This window comes from Sinocyclocheilus grahami, unplaced genomic scaffold (assembly GCF_001515645.1).
Source record: "Sinocyclocheilus grahami isolate Dianchi unplaced genomic scaffold, SAMN03320097.WGS_v1.1 scaffold1355.1, whole genome shotgun sequence".
Lineage (NCBI taxonomy): Eukaryota > Metazoa > Chordata > Actinopteri > Cypriniformes > Cyprinidae > Sinocyclocheilus > Sinocyclocheilus grahami.
In genome coordinates, this window is record NW_015506534.1 from 169,654 (window position 1) to 191,859 (window position 22,206).

Genomic DNA, 22,206 nt, shown 5'->3' on the forward strand with positions numbered 1-22,206 from the left:
AAAAAAAACACTGGTAGTCCAATTCATGAACAAATGTCACTTGTAAAACTGATTCTTTTTAGGAAATCAAAAGCACACAGAGCAACCAGTGTTGTCCAGGTCACAAACAAATGACTCTTATGAGCTGGTTCCTTTTAGCAAAGCAAAAACATACGGCACAACCAGTATAGTCCAATTCACAAACAAATTACTTTTATGAACTATTTTTAGCGAATCAGAAACATACAGCGCAACTATTATAGTCCACTTGACAAACAAATGACTCTTTTTAGTGAAACAAATACAGCGTAACCAGTGTAGTCAATTCACACACAAATGATTCGTATGAACCGGTTCTTTTTAGAGAATCAAAAACAGACGGCTCAACCAGTGTAGTTTGATTCATGAACCAATGACTCTCATGAACTGCTTCTTTTTAAAGAAAAAAAACTATTTTTGTACTCAATTCACAGTTTTATCATTTAAAAAAAACTCACAAATTCATATGTAAATTTGATTTTTTTTTGTATCAAGTTAAAAGGTTTGCTGTATAATTTACAGCAAGAGCTGAGAGTGAATTTAATTGCAATTGAAGTAGGAATTTTAAGTAACACGAGAAACAATAAAAATTGCATCATATACTAAACTTAAGAGTGAAGTTCATTCATGAACTGACTTACATTTAGTAAAACTGAAGTGATTACATGCAAATGAAGACTCATTAGACGAGCATTGTAAAATAAAGACAACTCTTTTGAAAGATGGTAAAACATCAGAAAGCACTACGTTCTTGGAAAACATTCCACCCACAGGCAACAACAAAGACAGTCACAAAAATACAAGATGCAAGAGGTGCCCTAGATCACAGGGTGCATTAATAGCAGCTGCTGAAACACAAATATGAAACAATAGTAGAACTTGAAGCTCTTATAGAGCAACAACCACATGTGTGATAAGCACCAGGACCTCACAGAAGCAGCTGCTTACAGATACAAAATTAATATTCATATGCAGACACAGGAACACTTCATAAAGTGAAAGCAAGTTATGACAAAGTTAAATATTTTTCATTACAAAATTCAGATTAATATAAGCCTATCTTCTGATAATGGTGCCAAAGATACCATCAAGCTCAGTCAGAGCTGTATGACGTTTTGTTGAGGTGAAAAAAAGAAAGTGGCATAATCTTTCTGAAATCTCTCTAGGCCTATATAGTAATAAATAGATAAATAAATAAGAAGTGACCACAGATGAAGGAAGCAGTAGTGTTTTTTCGCTCCGTCTCTTTCCTCTTTCTCATTTCTCAGAACAAACCAAACCACCGACAAATTAGCCTTGCAAATCCTATAAATCCTTATGAAGGAGATTCAGACTTGTAATACAAATTCCTGGGACATTGAATAAACACTAATTATAATAATGTCATGGAGAAAATCTCATTTTCAGTGGAGAATCTTCAATAGACCTAATCTGAAAGCATTGTCTCTATTGACATAACTGACTCTCTAAACAGACCCTATTTCCCACTGGAGATACAATAGATAATGAAGTCTCTAGAGAGCTTGACCAACAGAAGAGATATTAATAGAACAAAATGCGTGGCGACAACTGAGACACAGTGAGAGACAGTGCACTTTTCTAGTGTTTTTTTTTTTTTTAAAGGAAGATTGTAACGTGGAACAATATCGCCACCTATTGGGAAAATTAATGCACCCTCCATCCTAGTGATTCTCACAGCATTTCTGCTTTTAAATAGACGTCTGTGTTGATGAGTAAAGCAAAACCAATCAAACGTTAAAAGTTATTGTCGCTACGTGACTGCTATTGCCAAAAAAAGAATTCCTAACATATTAATAACATATTCAAATATGTGCCTTAAAAATATAATTTAACATATATAGTGAAATAAAAGAACAATATTTTATAGATTTACAAAAATATTAATGTAGATTTGAGATTACTCAAAGAAGGGGGGCTGGAAAGGGCCTCAACAAAGTGCTGAATTTAAGGGTTTAAACCAATAAATTATTATTAATACACTAAAATAATCTAATTTTAATCTAAAATAAAATGCTAAAACGCCCCCTTAATAACGTTATATTATTATTGATGAAAATACATCTAACTTAAGTTAGGTGTGTGTGTGTGTGTGTATATTTATAGTATACATATTTATATATGCACTTTCAGGGCTTGGAGTCAAAAAGGTTCAAAGTACGCATTACATGCGAATACTGGGCCTGTATTTTGAAGATTGATAAATGTTTCAACAGGAAGTCACTTTACCGCATCGAAATTCAAAGTGTTTGAACAGTTTCGTGCCTTTTTATTTGTAGGGTAATAGATTATTGACAGGATATTTGAATGGATCTGCCGTGTCCAGAGTGGGTTCGGCATGTCGAGCAGAAATGGACGGAACTAAAAACTGAAGGAACTGAGCACACCAGCCTTCTGACATATATACAGGTGCATCTCAGTAAATTAAAATGTCGTGGAAAAGTTTCATTTATTTCAGTAATTCAACTCAAATTGTGAAACTTGTGTATTAAATAAATTCAATGCACACGGACTGAAGTAGTTTAAGTCTTTGGTTCTTTTAATTGTGATGATTTTGGCTCACATTTAACAAAAACCCACCAATTCACTATCTCAACAAATTAGAATACTTCATAAGACCAATAAAAAAATTTTTTTAGTGAATTGTTGGCCTTCTGGAAAGTATGTTCATTTACTGTACATGTACTCAATACTTGGTAGGGGCTCCTTTTGCTTTAATTACTGCCTCAATTTGGCGTGGCATGGAGGTGATCAGTTTGTGGCACTGCTGAGGTGGTGTGGAAGCCCAGGTTTCTTTGACAGTGGCCTTCAGCTCATCTGCATTTTTTGGTCTCTTGTTTCTCCTTTTCCTCTTGTCAATATCCCATAGATTCTCTATGGGGTTCAGGTCTGGTGAGTTTGCTGGCCAGTCAAGCACACCAACACCATGGTCATTTAACCAACTTTTGGTGCTTTTGGCAGTGTGGGCAGGTGCCAAATCCTGCTGGAAAATGAAATCAGCATCTTCAAAAAGCTGGTCAGCTTTTCTTCCACACTTTTTCCTTCCACTCAACTTTCTGTTAACATGCTTGGATACAGCACCAGCCAACTAGCCAACTTCTTTGGCAATGAATGTTTGTGGCTTACCCTCCTTGTGAAGGGTGTCAATGATTGTCTTCTGTCAGATCAGCAGATCAGCAGTCTTCCCCATGATTGTGTAGCCTAGTGAACCAAACTGAGAGACCATTTTGAAGGCTCAGGAAACCTTTGCAGGTGTTTTGAGTTGATTAGCTGATTGGCATGTCACCATATTCTAATTTGTTGAGATAGTGAATTGGTGGGTTTTTGTTAAATGTGAGCCAAAATCATCACAATTAAAAGAACCAATTAAACTACTTCAGTCTGTGTGCATTGAATTTATTTAATACACGAGTTTCCCAATTTGAGTTGAATTACTGAAATAAATGAACTTTTCCCCGACATTCTAATTTATTGAGATGCACCTGTAAAAGGCTATTGTGTTGGTCAAGTAGGGCTGCGCGATATAGCTTAAAAATGTATCGATAATTATTGACATTTTTTTTAAACAGAGCAATATAATTTTTGTATTTAACCACTGTATTTTTAAACTACCCCTATTTATTGTGACAAACATCCAATATTTTTTGTTTTAACAATCAGTCATTTCTAATGTTTTATATGCAGATTAAATAGGTTTTAAGGAAACTTTTGTCTTGTGTCCAGAAGCCACAGGAGGGCGCAATGAGCAAAATAATGCAGCGCATTTAAATTGTCAACGCAAGGAAACGGTCTATAATAAAATGTGCATTACGTCCAAATTAACTTATAAAAATCAAATATAATTTCATGAATAAACAATTATGAACAAAACAGCATCATGTATTTATGCATTGCTTAATTCAAAGAGCCGAAGCGCCATTCACACAGATTGCATTTAAAAACATATGAGATGCAGTGAAAAGGAATAAACCTCCTCAAATTCGTGACGCGTTTTCTAAAAGTTTAAACTGTTTTAAAATTTTCATGGCTTTCTATACATCTCTTGTGTGAGACGCGAGTGCAGCAGTTATATTTGTCCATCTAAAAATGCGCTGCATATGCGTTGTGTGAATGGCTTGGTTTCGGTTTTCACCTAATCAAGATCTTCTCCGCATTGAGCTTCTATATTTCTCTAATATTTTGAATGAATAGCACAGCAGCGGAGCGTCTCGTGGGCTAGACTAACAAAACATTAAACTACAACGTCACTTACATCTCGTGCGCTACTGATGACGTTCCCTGACCCACTCCTAACATTCAGATGCAATTGTTTATTTTAAATTCGACTAATATTCATTCTTTATTCACAATTGCCTCATCACAGGCAAGCACAGTACTCATTTCAGCATGTGTTCGTGTTTGTGCGTGCTGTCTGCGTCGCTCATAGCACGTGCCTATATCGGAAAAAAAATGATATCGTTATCGAAGAAGGTGTACCGTCGATAAATATCGATACCGTTTTATCGTCAAGGATTGCTGACTATCACAAGTTTCACATTTAGGGGAAAAAAATGCTGAGAGTTTGTGCTAGCCACGTCTTGCATTCAAGGATGTATTATTTTTTTTTGTGCTCGTGTGGGAACTTCAGCGAAACCTTGAACACATGTACTCTTTTGTTTAGGATAAAAGCAGTAGCTCGCATTTGCACTCTCCAGTTGTTGAGATTCAAGGTTATTTATGATTTACATAAAGTAATTAACACATTGCATTTTCTTTTTGGGACTTGATAAATGAACTCGACAGTTTGTGTACTTAAGTGCCCTTTTCAAGCATGAATAGACTCCAGTATTTGGCTCTTGACATTTACAATGAAAGGGGAACCATCAGCCAGATCAATGGTGCTGTTTAACAGAATCGTATTTGAAAACAAATCACTAAATGCTTTGGTATTTATAGTGGTTGCCCTTTTTATGACCGCAATATAAAATCCAATAATTTTCTAAATATGTTTAATTTCAACAACTTGTATCTAATTTTCTATAATTAAAGCCTTATTATATGTAAATATTTAAATTATATGTATTATTATTTGGTCAAATATTGATTTGTACTATGCTATATGATAAGTCTTATTGCCATCTCATATTGCTCTGTAAATACTAAGCCAAAACAAGAATTCACATCACAACAGCTGGTCTCGTGCTTTTTGCCCATTTGGATAACTGTCCTTCATTGCTGCCTTTGCAGAGACCAGGAATGCCTCCAACTAATCGAATGACCCCTCAGGGACCCTCCATGGGACCCCCAGGTTATGGGGCTAGTCCAGTGTCTCGCCCCGGTATGCCAGTCATGGACCCGTCCCGCAAGCGACCGCCGCCAAATCAGATCCAACAGGTCCAGCAACAGAATCGCAACCAACAGTAAGTCCAGTTAACACTTCATTTGATGATTAAGTAACAATTTATGTGAAGTGCTAAAATAGATCCATCACTCTCTCACACAATGCTCTTTTTCATTTCAGTGCCAAGAAGAAGAAAATGGCAGATAAAATCCTACCTCAGAGAGTAAGTGGCCATGAAATTTGTTAGATTGGAAATCCCCAAATGTCTGAAGTGTCTTTAATTGTTCAAGATGTGTTATTACCAGTACAAATAGATAGCCTTGATTATTTATTTATACCTGCTTTTTTTTTTTTTTTGCAAAAGCTCTTCAATGTTAATGTAATTGGTATGCTTTTTTCCTGTATACTTTTCAACCAATGCAAGTAAGAAAAACCTTGATGGATGATATTAGCTGAATGCATTATTCAAAAAGAAATGGATCTCAAATAGACACTTAAAAACCCTCAACAGATATGGTTCAAAAAGCTGTAGATGATCTTGATTTTCTCTGTGGCTTCGTTTCAGATCAGAGAGCTTGTTCCAGAGTCTCAGGCGTACATGGACCTGCTAGCGTTTGAGAGAAAGCTCGACCAGACCATCATGCGCAAAAGACTCGATATTCAGGAAGCTCTCAAAAGACCCATCAAGGTACATGCAGACTCTTTACTAAAATTGTCCTGACTCCTTTAGAAGAAAAATTGTGTCTGAGCTTCCATCTTGAACTACAATTGTTCAGGAGGTGTAACTTTGTTTTGTGCAGCAAAAAAGAAAACTACGGATATTTATCTCCAACACCTTCAACCCTGCCAAACCAGATGCAGAGGACGGTGAAGGAACCGTTGCATCTTGGGAGTTGCGTGTGGAGGGACGACTTCTTGAAGACGTAAATGAGATTCTGTCATCTCACAGGCTTTCAAGTCGAACTCTTTATTGTTTATTATTTCTGAAAACTCTGAATGTGTTTCTGTCTCAGAATGCTGTGTCCAAGTATGAAGCCACCAAGCAGAAGAGGAAGTTTTCTTCTTTTTTCAAGTCTTTAGTGATCGAGTTGGACAAAGACTTATATGGGCCTGACAATCATTTGGTGGAGGTGAGATGCAGAAATGTGCATTTCTCAACTGTAGTGCTTTAAATTTAGTTTACTGATGTACTGTCCACTAGATCACTTGTATTGCCACTTTTGTGCCATTTGTCACTAATGGCGCTTTTCCACTGCGTGGTACGGCTCGGCTCAGTTTGCGTTTCCACTGCAGTTCAGTACCGCTTTAGAGTGGGCGGGATTATTCACATGTCGTTATAGTTGCGCCGCCTCTATTGCCGCGACTCCTGAAAAACTTTTTCATTCCGCGTCGCCCCATCAAGCTCTCACTGGATCCGCTCCTCTGCTATCAACGAGAGGAACGTCTGTACTTTCCTCAACAGACACCGAAACAGTCACTTTTTGGTTGTTAAAAAAGGTTAGCTCGTTCAAAACAGTTGTGTTCGATCCTTCGCTGGCTGTGCTGATTTAAATCTAGCGGTTCTGTTGTGTTTGTGTGGCAAGTTCAGTGATGCAGGTAGTGACGATTCTCTCCGGCCAATCCGTGATCAGCAGGACTTGGACGTCACATTTTGGTAACAGTACGGTTCACTTGGAACCTCAGCCGAGGTGGTACTAAAAAAGGTACCAGGTACTGTACCCAGTGGAAAACCCCCCAAAAGTGAACTGTACTGTGCCGTACCATGCAGTGGAAAGCGCCATAATTAAAGTGTCTGTCTTGTTTCCAGTGGCACCGAACAGCCACGACTCAGGAGACTGATGGATTTCAGGTGAAGAGGCCTGGAGATGTTGGCGTCCGCTGCACTGTGCTGCTCATGCTGGACTACCAGGTGATGACAAACATGACAAAGCACCAATATACATTGTATACATAATGCATGAAGTATGCTATTCCAAACATAGCCCTTGCTGTTCTTCAGAAACTACCAGCAGGTGGCACCACTCCACGTTATTAGTAAATGTGAGTAACTGTGACTAATGGTACAAAGTGTTCTCTTTCTAGCCTCCTCAGTTTAAGTTGGACCCCAGACTTGCCCGGTTGCTGGGAATCCACACTCAAACGCGGCCCGTGATCATTCAGGCTCTGTGGCAGTACGTGAAGACCCACAAACTCCAGGACCCTCATGAACGAGAGTTCATTAACTGTGATAAATACCTCCAGCAGGTAACAAACATTAGAGTTTGTCTTTTGAAGCTTTGACCTCACTAATCTTAGGTGTCTTAAACTGGAAATGTTTGCTTAGACTTGACTGTAGGAAGTAGCATATAAGCTATTTGTTCACAATATTACTTCTTCAGATTCTCTTGCCTTTTTTGTGTTCGGTATGAGTCAGGTGGATTTTGCACAGTCCATATATTTGCTGCCAGAGGCTTGAAAGTTGGTTAACCAGGACAGTACTCTGTAAAAAATGTCCCTGTATAAAAACGGTAATCTACTGGCAGCTGTGGTTGCCAGCATCATACTGTAAAAATACAGTGTGCTACCGTTTTTAAAATTAACAGCAAAATGCAGTTTTGTTATCTACGGTATACAACTGTAATTTAGCAGCATATATCTGTTAAATTACATACTACTCATAACCGCATGATCTCAATTTTAAATTTATATTATACCCTGCATTTTCTAATTGACTGTGTATTACAAAAGAGAACAAAGTTAAGTTATATTTTGTTATTTTATTCTGATACAACAATAGATAAACTTTTACAATATGCCCTAAAACGGGCATGCATACAAACATCCATAGTTTTTGTAATGTTTGAGCTCATTCACTGCTTTCCATATTAACCAACCAGTTGGAGGGGTCATTGATTAATTTTAAAGTTATTGATTTTGCCTTTGATATTTTAATGGTCTCATAATATGAGCTTTATGAAGATCTAGTCTAGTTAAGCATAGATGGCGGATAATGACGTAGTTTAGTACCTCAGCTCTGTGAAGATGAATTATTTGGAGGAAGCTCCTCAAACAAGTCTGTTGGCATTAAAGTCAAGCTTACTGGTTAACATTTTCTACAACTCTCAGTAAATAAGACTTTTTCAGAAGACCTCTGTTCAATAGTCGTTTTAGATCCACAAGATTAGATGTAATGCTGATCGACCTGTTTGATTATAGATCTTTTGGTCACAAGCTTTGCCCTTGACTGTAAAGTACTTCCAATCTAACCTCGCTGTGATATGTATTAATACATTTAGAGAATTGCCTTTATAGTTTTTTTGGTTTATTTGATTAATTATCGTCATTAAAGTCAAGTTGTCACTCTGAAAGGATGACAACGTGAAAAACCTGCCAAGGCGAGTACTAACCAGTCATGGCTATACCCACAAAATGTCTGGGAAAACAGTCAAGTGTTTTAATATTTTATAGATGCGCTGCAGACAGGGCCATGGGTTCTTACGCTCAAGTAATTCAAAGCATTTAGAAGTCAAGTGCTAAAGACTTTAAAGGAACACTCCACTTTTTTTGAAAATAGGCTCATTTTCCAACTCCCCTAGAGTTAAACCGTTAGTTACATCGTGTACTAAGATCGACGGAAAATGAAAAGTTGCGATTTTCTAGGCCGATATGGCTAGGAATTATACTCTCATTCCGGCGTAATAATCAAGGAACTTTGCTGCCGTACTATGGGTGCAGCAGGATCAATGATATTACGCAGTGCCTGAAAATAGTCCCCAGCACACTCCCTGTGCAAGCAGGTGGTCACGTTGGTTATGTTGACATAAGTTAGCCTATTTTCAGGCGCTGCGTAATATCATTGCATACTGCTAAAAGTGATACCGCCAGACCCGAAGATCGGCTGAATGGATTCGAAAACGGTAAAACTCAACTGTTTAACTCTAGGGGAGTTGGAAAAGGAGCCTATTTTCAACAAAAAAGTGGTGTTCCTGGCTATTCAAACACTAATCATCTGTGAGGCAAATACTTGTCGCCTAAATGCCAACTGAACTTTATGAAAGATTTTAGGAAAGGAAAGGAGGTGACTTGTGGCCAAGTATGGTGACCCATACTCGGAATTTGTGCTCTGCATTTCACCCATCCAAGTGCACACACACACACACACCCGGAGCAGTGGGCAGCCAATGCTGCGGCGCCCGGGGAGCAATTGGGGGTTCGGTGCCTTGCTCAAGGGTCTCACCTCAATCGTGGTATTGAAGATGGAGAGAGCCCCGGTCCCCACGACTGCCCCTTAGCACAAACCTGTTTTGGGTCTGAAGCATTTCTATTTCATTCAAATAAAACAATTATTATTAATAATATGTCTATCCTACTTACATTTCGTCGAACTATATATTTACCTCAGGAGTCTCGTGAGCGTCTGTTTTGTGTGAAATACGCAAGGTCGCGTATTTAACCGTCCTTTTGTGATAGCTATGTTTAAAAATGCTATTGACACTTGTCTTGCCCTACAGAAATTGCACCTTCGTGGTTTCGAGTCTTAAAGGCAGTTAAATCCCACATAATTCGCAGCCTAAATACAGTACGAATCACGAGTTTCTAATAATAAGACATTATCGTCAGTACAGTCCCGTCTTGACTTGCCCTCGTGTATGAGAAGAAATTAGCCAATGTGCGTTAAGGGGAGTGAGGCGAGTCCACTGGCTATTTAAAAGCGCACCCACAGGGTTGTCTCCGGTCCGTCAGCGGCTCTCTAACAAAACACACCGAAGTCCTACAGCCGGTCCAGCCGGGTCAGACGCGCAGTATGGCGGCCAAGAAACTCTGCATTATCGGCTCTGGCAACTGGTGCGTGACATTTACACTGTGTGATTGTTGTATACTGTTTTTGCTGGTTTATGTTTATTAATACAAAGCTACTGGCTTAAGTGTTGGGTATTTGGAAACAGCCTGTTTTGAGGCACAAACGGAATTTATTTCTATTTTAGGAAGTTGAATAAATGCGGTATAGGCTATGTTGCACGGCTTCCCTCTGCGGATCTCAAGTGTAAACCAGGAATACTTAACCTCTCTCTTTGAATATTACAGATAGATTTTAGATTTAGTGAATTTTCTGAAAATTAAAATTATTTTTTTATTTATAATTTATTACATTCATGCATTGCATTTAACGTTCAAATGTGCATTGTTTGGCTTGCTGGAGTTGCTGAGGTAATATTTGCTGAGTAATGATTGGCCCAGGTGTCCACTGGTCCTCATTAAACAAAAAGAATAGGCTGCAGTCTTTTCTTTCTGACCCATAAACTTCAGGTTTTTTATGGCATTGCAGATAGCCTACTGAAGCAAAGCTGTAATATGATATGAACTGGATTATTATTATCGTCCATAATTAGTATCTTAATTGCATGTTTCATGCTTCCAGTGTTAGAGGATTATTAAGTTTATATTTAGAAGGATTTATTTATGATTTCAGACACAATTGTAAAAGTTTTATAATATTTGAATATATTCAAAGAATATTATTGTATTCCATAATAGTTACCTAAAACCAGTGGTACATGCATTAACTGGTTTCCAGTTTTAACAAAGTCAGGACTCGATCTGTAATTTAGAGAATGTGTGTCACAGTAATGAATCTGGTTCTTCTGTTAATTAAGCCCTCAGTATGTGCAGATGTCCTTACAGCAGCAGTATTGGCTGTTGTTTATCCATTACAGTTTGTCAAAATTCTTTCGTTTCCTCAGGGGTTCTGCCATTGCCAAGATAGTGGGCGCCAATGCAGCAAAATACAACACGTTTGAAAACACTGTGAACATGTGGGTGTTTGAGGAGATGGTCAACGGACGCAAACTCACTGAAATCATCAACACCGAACACGAGAATGTAAAATACTTGCCTGGACACAAGCTGCCGCCCAACGTGGTGAGAACATAAAGCATCTAAAGAACCCTTGAACTCTTTAACCATTATTGCTGTTCACTTGTTAACAATGATAAATGTAGCACTTCAATGGAAATTTGGATCTTGAATAGTGAAGTTATGTAAGGAAGCCATCTTGAAACTCATGGAAAGGAGCATTGAAGTTGTGTTTGATATAATAAATAAACAGTGATAAACGGCTGTTTTTCTTTAGGTGGCGGTTCCGGATCTGTTGGATGCAGTGAAGGGTGCAGATATCCTCATTTTCGTTATCCCTCACCAATTTGTGTCCCGAGTCTGTGACACCATTAAGGGTCACATCAAAACGGACGCTGTGGGAATGTCCCTCATTAAGGTCAGTGTCTTTCTTTATGTAGTTACATTTCAGTTTGTATGTGGCCCTGCAGCACTGTTATACCACTGTGTGTGTTTCGTAAGGGTGTGGATGAGGGTCCTGACGGACTGAAACTGATCTCTGATGTCATTAGGGAAAAACTCGGCATCACCATGACCGTGCTGATGGGAGCCAATCTGGCCAATGAGGTCGCTGATGAGAAATTCTGTGAAACTACCATTGGTAAGCACATACAGCCACTATATTTCTTCTATATACAGCCACTATATTTCTTCAAGTAATCAATAATAATCTTGTGTTCAGGGTGTAAAAGCAAAGCTCACGGACCCCTGTTGAAGGAACTGATGCAAACACAAAACTTCCGTGTGACAGTGGTGGAAGAGGCTGACGTTGTGGAGATCTGTGGGGCGTTAAAGGTAAACATCCATCCATAGATTTTCATTCTATTTCTGAAGCATTTAGTGGCATAAAAGTCAAGAACTGATGTTTTTTTATTGTAGAATATTGTCGCAGTGGGCACTGGTTTCTGTGACGGTCTGGAATTTGGTGACAACACCAAGGCGTCATCCGTCTGGGTTTGATGGAGATGATCGCCTTCGCTCGGATATTCTGCACAGCCAGTCCGGTTTCTCCCACCACGTTTCTGGAGAGCTGCGGCGTCGCCGACCTCATCACCACCTGCTACGGAGGACGCAACCGCAAAATCGGAGAAGCTTTCGCTAGAACGGGGAAAGTATGTTTGGCCATCAGGTTTGAACGTTACCTTATTTTCTCTCAGTGTTCTCGTGCAGCGTTAAGTATTTCGGTTTGTTGTCAGTCTATCGAGGAGCTTGAGAAGGAACTGCTGAATGGCCAGAAACTTCAAGGTCCGGCAACTGCAGCAGAAGTTCATCAGATCCTCAAACACAAAAACCTGGTGGAAAAGTAACTATCTTTGAGTTCTTCACAATCAGTGCTGGGTAGTAACCGATTACATGTAGGCTAATCTGGATTGCGTAAACAGATTCCAAAAATCAAGTACTTGTAATTAGATTATATTACTTTTTTAAATACTTGTAATTAGACTACAATTACTTTTTTATTTATTACATGATTATTATTCAGACAATAGGAATAAATTATTCATAAATTCTTGATTCTCCTTAATTCTTCTTTTTTATCTTTAAAATTTTCCTTTCTAAGAAAGCCTACCACTATATAATCAGAAAGTATTCAAGTTTTGTTTTCGAAAGGTTTGGTTAAAGGGGTCATATGATGCTTTTTTAAAGATCATTATTTTGTGTATTTGGTGTAACAGAATATGTTGACATGCTTTAATGTTCAAAAAACACATTATTTTTCTAATACTGTACATTATTGTAGGTCCTCTATGCCCCGCCTCTCTCAAACGCTTCGTTTTCTACAAAGTCCCTCCTTCCGACAAGCGCAGTCTGCTCTGATTGGCCAGCTGACCCAGTGCATTGTGATTGGCCGAACACCGCAAGCACTCGCGGAAATGTAACACAATCAGATCTGTTTCCAGGGTCACCCAGTCAAAGAGTTTATCACCTGCCTACAGAACCATCCAGAACACATGTAAACATCATTATGGACATTACGACTGTTTAGTTGTTTTTTCATTAAAACAGTATGAAAGATTTGTCTAAATGTTGTAAATTAACAGTAAGATTTTATTTTGGATAAAATGCAATGTAAAGGAAGTTTGTTCTGTATTAAAGTCTTGCACTCTCATAAAGTATTTTTAACATTTCCTATTCTACAATTTTCAGCCAATGACGAAGTGCCTTAAAGTTGAGCCCTCAAAAGCATTTCTTTTCTGGAAAACAAAGTTTCTTTGTTCATGTGCCATAAAAACAGATTTTGTTCACTCTTGGGTCAGTAGGTTTGTTTGTGAAATCATTAGTGACTTAATTAGTGACTCATTAATGACTTAAGACAAAGTTAACATCTGAGTCCAGTGTGTCTCTGTACATTGATATTTCTCTCTAACACACAGATGGAATCTGACCTTTACTTTCCAAAACTCTCTGACGCATGTTGACCTTTAACATTTTAGGGGTTCAACCTTCGACCTTTTCTTGAGAGCAAGCAACTCCTTACGTAAAACAAAATGGAGCATTTAAATAGCTAATGTTTGCAAACTGGACTTATCCTGCACTGCAGAACAGATCTGATATTTAAGCCAGATATTAAAGGAAATTGGCCACTGCATGATTGTATTGTTTTGATTTAATGTTAGAATCATGTCAGGTCCATTCATAATTTTCACTTCCAAGTGAAAATTTCACATTTCACATAATTCAAGTGCGAAAGGTCAGTTGTGTGTTTTAATTTTAGCCCTGTGCACCTTATTTATAATTTTTGGTTCCTTCACTTTCCCTCTATGAGAACAGCAGTATCTATTTATATCGCTCTCTATCAGGTAAAAGTAGCACTATTATTAGAGATGTGATTTTCTGCTTTGGACACTAGAGAGCGATGACTTGCCAAAATATCTAGCAGAACATACCGCATTGTATGTGATACAGTAAATCACTAATGCAATGCTCTCGAAATTCAGGTAAATAAAACGAGCAGTAGCCTAAATATGAGAGCACAGGGTGGCTAACACCATAAATTAGGCTAACACCATAAATTAACATTTACACAGCATTGTACGAAAAACTTTTGTTTTTATGCAGTCAGAAGAAATAAAGGCACGAAACATAATTATATCATCGCGTTACAGTGCGTTAACAGACTGAAGGTGGATCATCAGACTGGATCTCTGAACATCACAAACACCAGAACCACAGACTCTGGACGTTATAAACTACAGATCAGCAGCAGCAGATTTAGCATCATTAGGAGTTTTAGTGTTACTGTCACTGGTGAGTATCATTGAGTTGTGATGCACAATATATCCATCTTTGATCTTGGAGGTGGCTGATTTGAGAGCAAATGAGACAAAAGCATATCTGGTGAAGATGTTTCAAATTCTGCAAAGATCAAATCAATTTCATTGGCATAAATGATGGCAAAATATTTTGAGTTGTCGCTGTAAATGCTCAGGTATTACTGTTAAAATACATTTTGCCTTGTGGTTTTTCATCTTATGTCTATTCATCTTCAACCCATCAGTGTTAAATCAACACTTAAGCCGGTGTCACAATATAATCAGTTCCTGAAATATTTGTTTCCAATGGGTGGCGCCTGAGTTTCCCCTATTGTGGGCTTGTCCTTGAGACAACGTGCAAACGAATGGAACTGAAAATATTAGTGCACGCTCCTCAAATCACTACTTGTTTAATGGATTATTTAAAATAATTAAGTTTCGATGTTAAGCATTAAAGCATTAACTGCAACAAAACAATGCACAGTTTGTGTATATGATAAATCGTCTATTAGCTGTTTTGCCTGATTGATTACAGGCACACAGCAAAACAAAAAAGAAGCTAACAACCTATGCTAACCTATATTTTCTAACTCTTTGATGTGTTTAGCTGTTTATATATTTCATTTGAGAGGCTTTAATTTTTGTTTGAATACTTTGATTAGCATACCTAGTCTTGACTATTCCTGCAGTGAGTATCCAACAATGCATTTTGCTGTCTTGGCATTCATTGTGGACAGCAAAGTAAGAATTTCATTGCTCAGGGAAACTTGTTTTCCTCATTGGGCATATGACAATAAACGCTTTGAATCCTTGAATAAAAGAAGCTGCTGCCTGAAAAGCCAAATGGAGTAATAAATATGTACTAGTGATTTTAACGGTAAAAACTGTGAAAATACTACAGTAAAAACCTGTTAAATGGTTAACGGTAAGTTCCCCTAATATATATGGTGAAAAACTGTAATAGACATTTCAGACAATTTTACGGTAAAATACCGTTTTTGGAAGTGAAAAAAGAATGTAAAATTTACAGCTAAAAAACCTAAATTGACGTTCCCAGAATGTGTTGCATTTCAAATTTTATGTTTTTTCTTTGAAATAACTATGTTTCTGCTTAGTTTTTTTATCAGTTATGTTTATTAGGGTTGTATGTTACATCTAATGTCTTACCATGATCGCGTTTAGTGTTTGTGTGAATGACACTGTGCACCTTCTATATATATATATATCTATATATATATTAGTATTGGCCTTCTCAGCTTGTGGAAAAGCTGCTTGGGGTGAGCTTTGGTTCATCATGTGACTTTCTCATCACCACCTGATTTTGATGGTTATCAGTGTATAGGTACAAAACAGATTTCAGAACTTCAATAGGTTGGTATATTAACATTACATCAGTTAAAGAAATGTTTTTTAATTGTAAATTTAAGTTAAATCCGTAAACCCTGAAACGTTGCTACCGTATTTTTTACGTATTTTTTTGCTACCGTATTTTTTTATTTTATGGGATTTTTTATTTACAGTACAACATCACCAGATATTATGTCTGCTCGATAGACATCAGGTAAGTTTTCTGTGTACACCTGGCACATGTTTTTCTCTGCCTAAATTGTTTGAAGTCAAAGCGAGGTCATGAGGTGCCATAGATAAGAGCAGATAAAAATATCAGATAAATGTACCAGATGAAGTTGTGCTTTTACATCCTTTGATCAGAAACAGCAGAGGTTTGCAATCTTCAAATATCACTTTGCAAATACCAGCTCTTGTAAAATAACACTTATTACCACAAAAAAAAAAGAAGACAAATATCCAAACATCCTTGCATATTAAAAGTATTTTTTGCAGAGAATTAGTTTCCAACATCCTTTCCAAACATCACCTTTTATATGTCAAATGAAGGAAAATATACTATGTCAATGGGATATAAGTATCAATGGGATTAACCGTAATAAAAGAGTATAAATAAATAATAATAATAACTCATAATGAATATACTGTATGAATCAATATATAAAAAAACATAACAGTGAATAGGCTGTGTAGAGAGGTAACAGATGATGAGTAATATATTGTTCATTCTTAGTTCTTGTTAACTAAAGTAGTTAACTAATGTTGACTAATTAAATCCTATTGTAAAGTGTTTCCAAAATATTGTTCAAATTGTTACTGCCTTTAGTTATTATTTTAGAATAAATGAAAAAATGCATAAAAACACTATGAAATGTATAATTAGTATTTAAAATATTACATCAAATAAAAAAGAATGTTAATAAAATACAAAATAGAATTATATTTGTTTTCTCTTTTTTATGTTTATTTAACCAAGATAATGTGACAGCATTAAGTGTAACAGGGACATGAATATTATATAGGCTATATATAAAAACTGCCTCCTCATTTTAAAACACCACCACATGCCATTGATATAACACCATATTTTCAATGAACTGAATAATTAAAACAACTTTAAATGAGTAAATCTTCTATAGGCTACATATTTCATTCATTCATTCAAAAAAAAAATTCTAATGGTTTCCACTACACATACAAATATTACAAACCATTAACTATTAATACAAACATGTATTTTAGATTTTTATTTTTTTAATATGACAACAATCACATCTCACACAGACATCCCTGCTGATGGAATTCTAATGATTTCCACTACAAATACCATTACAAACATTACAAATAATCAACTATTAATCATTAAAACCATTTATATAGCGCTTTATACAATACGGATTGTGTCAACGCATTAAACAGGAAAATAGTGTATAGTTAATGCAAGAGGACAATAGTAAACTGATTTTTTTTGTTAAAGTCAGTTCATCATTGGTTCAGTTGTGTCATCGTCCAGCTCAGTTTAGCGTGTTATTATCTATACAATAGTTAATGTGTTTATTTATGTCAAAATGTATAAATACATTTATATTTATACAAATATAAACAAATGCAATTCAAAGGAATCATAATATATTTATATAAATAATATAAATATAAAACATAGTCGTAAAGATTTTGATGTTTCTAAATGTATGCATACATATTTTACGGTGTCAAAATGTCATGTGTCACACATATGTTTGCATATCCAAACATACAAAAAGGTAGGTTATGTTTTTGCAATAATACCCAGAAAATATCATTTAAAGTTTACAATTGGTTTTAGCTTCAGACCTTGTAGCTCCCTAAACGTCCTCCCTCAACTCCCTTCATAAAAGTGGTCAAACAAAAGGTTGTCAGTGCTTTCAATACACATAAATTGCATTCGGTTACATAATAAAGAGTATTGCAAAAAGTTGAACACGTTCATATTGTGTTTATTCAAAAAAGTTTTGGCAGATTTTGTTCCTGATGCCACATTGTGCTCATAAACATCTGTATACATGTCTGTGATTATTCATTTCTTGGTGGCAGATTTCGACTTCCCTGTTGCTATTATTACCCGTTAACAGATTCACAATGTCGCACAATTATGGGAAGCTTGTGAGAACACACCATGTCAGTGTAGCTGAATACTGGCAACATTTGCTACGGGTTTGGACGAACTTCAGCATAGTTTTTAGGTACATTAGTGAAGCGAATTATTTTTATTTGGGCTGCACTTTCATTGATGTCCCGCCACATATATTCAGGAGAGAGCAGTTTACTAGGTTTGTTCAAAAGGAAATACTTGTTCAAGTGAGACTCCTCTTGCCATATCGCCTCAATGGAGTTTGCAGCATCAATGCTCAGCTGCTCCCTGCAGGTTTTGGTGAGATGATGTACATCCTCCAATGAGCCACCAAATGCAGCACCAGCATAATAATAATCACCTTCCTCAGCTGGAATGTATGCTTGAGACTCTGGTCTACGCTCATATGTGAATCGATTCCTTGGAGTATTAAAGAGCCAAGGATGTATCACGCCTACCAGACGACCCAAAGACTCCACACCCCAATGGCCATAGAACTTTGTATCTATGTCAAGGCAGAAAATATAGTCAGCCTCACTGGCCAGTTCATTCTCTATTAGTTTTTCCAGGTTTTCCATCCTGCCCATACTGATGTCCTGCCATCTGTTCAAACTCTGAACCTTTCGAACTGCCAAACTACGGTTTTCACCTATCTTCACATCAGGAACTGATTCCGGTTGATCTGTAAACAAGTAGTAATGCACTCGAAATCCAACAAAGAAATGCTGCTCTGCTGACTCCAGAAAATCTTTGACAAAACGTGTGTATCTAACAAACAGAGAAAACAAAGACAGGGAGATATATTATGGTTAATTTATCGTTTAATCACTACTATTTCCAGAAACCAGGAAAAACAGATGAGGGGAAACAAATGAGAATTATTAATACAAGAAAAGAGGTATCATGAAGGCTTACTTTCCCAAAGCGAAGACAGTGGTTGCTATAGTGAGATTCTGTTGTTTGTAGATAGAGTCGATCAGTGTGGAGTCAAAGGTTCCCTCCCAAATGATTGGAGCTGACCATGAAGTCACAGAAGCAACATCTGTCCGACTTCATTATAAACACACATACAGCACTGTAATCATTCCATTCATGAGTGGAAATGGGCTATAACAGGTTGATACTAAAAACAATACTCACCCTACCAATGCACTCGGCTGGTTGTATAATATCCTGTAATACAAATGAATAAGCAGAAAGAACAACAGACATTTTATTTGTTCAAAGAATCGATACACATTTAAAACATGGGTTTCCCAGTTTTTTATTTCCATCTATGAACTGAAGAATCATCATTTAACTCGATCTCACTGGCCATCTGATCAGAACCACAAAAACAGCCATAAACCAAGAATGCTTTTGTCTTGAGCATTAGTCCTCATTAACTACGGATCAACTTAAAAATAAAGTCACTTTTAAGAAGATGAAGTTTTACACACCCTGGCGATGAGCGCAATCCAAAGGTCTTTTGCTTCCATTCTGGGCTGATAATAACAGAGTCAAACTCTTACAAATTTGAATTTGATTATGTTGTGTGTGTGTGTTTGTGTTTTTGAATATAAGCATGTATGTGTATGCACATCATTACTCACTTGATGATGCCTTGTTCTGTTATCTGCTGATTGCATCTTAAAACAGTAACAAATTAAATAATTCAGTAATGCAAACTTCTCAAATCAAGAGTTTCTGACACAGCTCGAGTTCCCTGAAGGGGCAAAACATACACTACATCTGCACCATGTTTTCTAACTTCACTAGACTCACCTGCACTGGTAATTGTTCAGGTAAATGAGCCTGTAAAGAAAGACATATAACCTCATTACAGAGCTCTGTAAATGTGTAACTCTTTTATCATCTTCTCAGAGTTTATTGTTTATTTGCTTGTCATGTAGACAGAAAATGCAGAGTAATTAATTGCTTTATATTGCAGGGTTGAAAATTAACCAAGACTTTGCTTTCCTGTCCCAAACCTATCATTCAGCAATCCTGCAACCTGAACCACTATAGCAAAATCATTATTAACATAATACATCTTGAGAATAAAATAAAAATGTAAACATTTCTTAAATGGGTCATAAAATGCAGTTTCAGAAATGTATAATATGTTTGTCAAGGTTAGTTCATAAATATTTTTGCATTAAAAAAAGGTGCATAAGCAGAATAGAGTGCAATACTATGCCAAATACTTCACGTAGGCTACTCCTCCTGACCACATGTCAAGCAGTGGTAGTTACCAACTTTCTGAGAAATAATACTGCATTATTATCAGTGTTGGGGAGTAACTAGTTACATTTCTATCCCAAATTCCACTGACTACTCTGAGACATACGGCCCTATAATTTCCGCGATGCGGAAAACAGACTGGTTCATAGAATCCAGTCATAAAAACGGAATTCCTATAGCCCAGGGTTCCTCAAATCTTGCCCTGGAGGGCCAATGCGCTACAGAGTTTTAGCTCCAACCCTGATCAAACTCCCCTACCTGTGATTTTCTAATGATCCTGAAGACATTGATTAGCATGCTCAGGTGTGTTTGATTAGGGTTAGAGCTAAACTCTGCAGGAAAGTGGATCCCTGCTATAGCCTAACGCGGACGGAATATGCACATTTTGGACGAATAAATCAAAGTAGGTCAGTACACTTGAATCAAAACGCGATATGGACTAATGTCTGTGAATATTAAGCCGCAAAAAGACAACATAAATCAGGCGCGGACTGGCCATCGGGAGAACCGGGACAATTCCCGGTGGCCTGGCAGCCGATTTGGCCCGCTATTTTAATATAATAACTGTTTAATTGCCTGCCGAATGTACTAAAGCGATTATTTCCGAATTCTCCATTCGATAATTAAATCTCCAATAAATCATGAATCGGTTAGTCGTGACTGGCAATGCTTCGGCTTGGTTTGGATCAGAGTAATCAATGCGAGAGAGAGAATGGAGAGGACTGTGGAAGCGCACTGGTGGAGCAGAGAAGCACAACTACTGTTCAGGGTTTCAAGTGCAGGTCAGTTTCATCCAGGGTTGCCAGGTTTTCTCAACAAAACCCGCCCAAAATTGCTACCCAAAACTAGCCCAATTGCGTTTCGGGGGGCGTTAATAAAATACACGTTTCAAATACTCGCATTCCAGGGCCTACATTTCACGGTATTTGTGGTTGAAAAACAACCAGCGGCAACCCGATTAAAGCAGCCCGATTCCGCGGGAAAACCGCGGACCTGGCAACCCTGTTAATCTGTAAATATGCTATTGTAGTTTTCTTTGTTTACTTAGTTAAGCAGCAGCAGCCCATTGCTCATCAGTCATCACACTAACCATAGTTTAACCATGGAATTTGTAGTAAAAATAAATACAAATGGTAATCCATTTGCAAAAAAAAAAAAAAAACATGGTTATTGTACTTTTGCTATAAAAGCATGGTTAATTTTTGTAAGGGAAAAACATGTTCAGTATTAGGATTTTTCTATAAAGATATTGTAGTGATGTACTAATTTTGACATGTAGGCAATTTAGCAAGTATAGTTTTGTTAAATCTTGAGTATTAAAGTCATGTGAGAGAGATATCAGGGCAAAATAAAGAAACTGAAAAGAAACATGGAAGTGAAGGAGCAGTTCAGGAGAGAACTTTTATTTGTTTTGCGTATCCCCAACCTAAAGATTTAAACCTTTTTTTTTATGTGAGGTCCATACAAAAAATAGAGTTGTCCATGTTTCAGAATTTGTTGTTGGTGTATGAGTGTGAGATTTCCCGGCCTGAATTTTTTGCCTCATGGAAATTAATGGTGCAGACATGTGGTTTAATTTACTACACATAGGCCTACTGAAGCTCACGGTGTTTTCAGCCTCTGCTGCCTCAATATATGAGTACATGAACACATAAACATATCTCTAGAACTGTCACTTCATGAGCATTTGATTATTTTGAGAAAACTATCATCATATCATATACAAAGAGACACCAATGTTTCAGGAGTTTAGTACACAGAACAGGACACATGCTTATTAGATAACTGTATTTGAATTGATGTATATGCTTTTATTTATTATTATAAAAATAAAAAAAAATGTCCCAAACCATTGTTAGGTGCAGTGTTTCACGTAGTTATGCAAAGATTTCTTATCTATTAACTATTTCTGATCTTAACTATTTCTTATGATTTTACATCGGCATTGAACTTCAGACCAATCTCAAAGTAAAAGGGCGTACTAAAGTCTGATTTTGTGGTGGATGTTCAAATTTGATCATCTTAATTCAAGTGATGAAGGATTT

The 22,206-nt window shown here is 37.0% G+C and overlaps 2 protein-coding genes and 1 pseudogene across 2 annotated transcripts in view; 2 read left to right on the forward strand and 1 right to left on the reverse strand.

Annotated features, from left to right (window-relative positions):
• Nucleotides 1-4,846: 4,846 nt before the first annotated feature.
• Nucleotides 4,847-9,876, forward strand: LOC107569535 (SWI/SNF-related matrix-associated actin-dependent regulator of chromatin subfamily D member 1-like). Its single transcript, XM_016255653.1, has 9 exons — nt 4,847-4,918; nt 5,263-5,435; nt 5,537-5,579; nt 5,922-6,044; nt 6,157-6,279; nt 6,370-6,486; nt 7,164-7,265; nt 7,439-7,600; nt 9,847-9,876. The coding sequence occupies exons 1-9, from the start codon at nt 4,847-4,849 to the stop codon at nt 9,874-9,876; spliced, it is 945 nt and encodes a 314-aa protein (XP_016111139.1).
• A 160-nt stretch (nt 9,877-10,036) lies between these two features.
• LOC107569539 (glycerol-3-phosphate dehydrogenase [NAD(+)], cytoplasmic-like) lies at nt 10,037-13,596 on the forward strand (annotated as a pseudogene).
• Nucleotides 13,597-17,655: 4,059 nt separating this feature from the next.
• LOC107569538 (globoside alpha-1,3-N-acetylgalactosaminyltransferase 1-like) overlaps nt 17,656-22,206 on the reverse strand; it is a 5,469-nt gene continuing 918 nt past the window's right edge. The window contains exons 2-7 of the mRNA XM_016255656.1: nt 19,703-19,732; nt 19,531-19,566; nt 19,378-19,422; nt 19,079-19,111; nt 18,854-18,988; nt 17,656-18,706 (exon numbers count right to left, since the gene is read on the reverse strand). Coding sequence (XP_016111142.1) covers nt 18,016-18,706; nt 18,854-18,988; nt 19,079-19,111; nt 19,378-19,422; nt 19,531-19,566; nt 19,703-19,732 — 970 coding nt within the window. The 3' untranslated portion in view covers nt 17,656-18,015. The remainder of the gene's footprint in view (nt 18,707-18,853; nt 18,989-19,078; nt 19,112-19,377; nt 19,423-19,530; nt 19,567-19,702; nt 19,733-22,206) is intronic.

Coding starts and splice junctions, on each gene's coding strand:
- LOC107569535 (XM_016255653.1), top strand. CDS start 4,847: ATGAATAGACTCCAGTATTTGGCTCTTGACATTTACAATGAAAGGGGA. Junction 6,045..6,156: donor CTCTCAAAAGACCCATCAAG/GTACATGCAGAC, acceptor TGTTTTGTGCAG/CAAAAAAGAAAACTACGGAT. Junction 7,266..7,438: donor TGCTCATGCTGGACTACCAG/GTGATGACAAAC, acceptor TTCTCTTTCTAG/CCTCCTCAGTTTAAGTTGGA.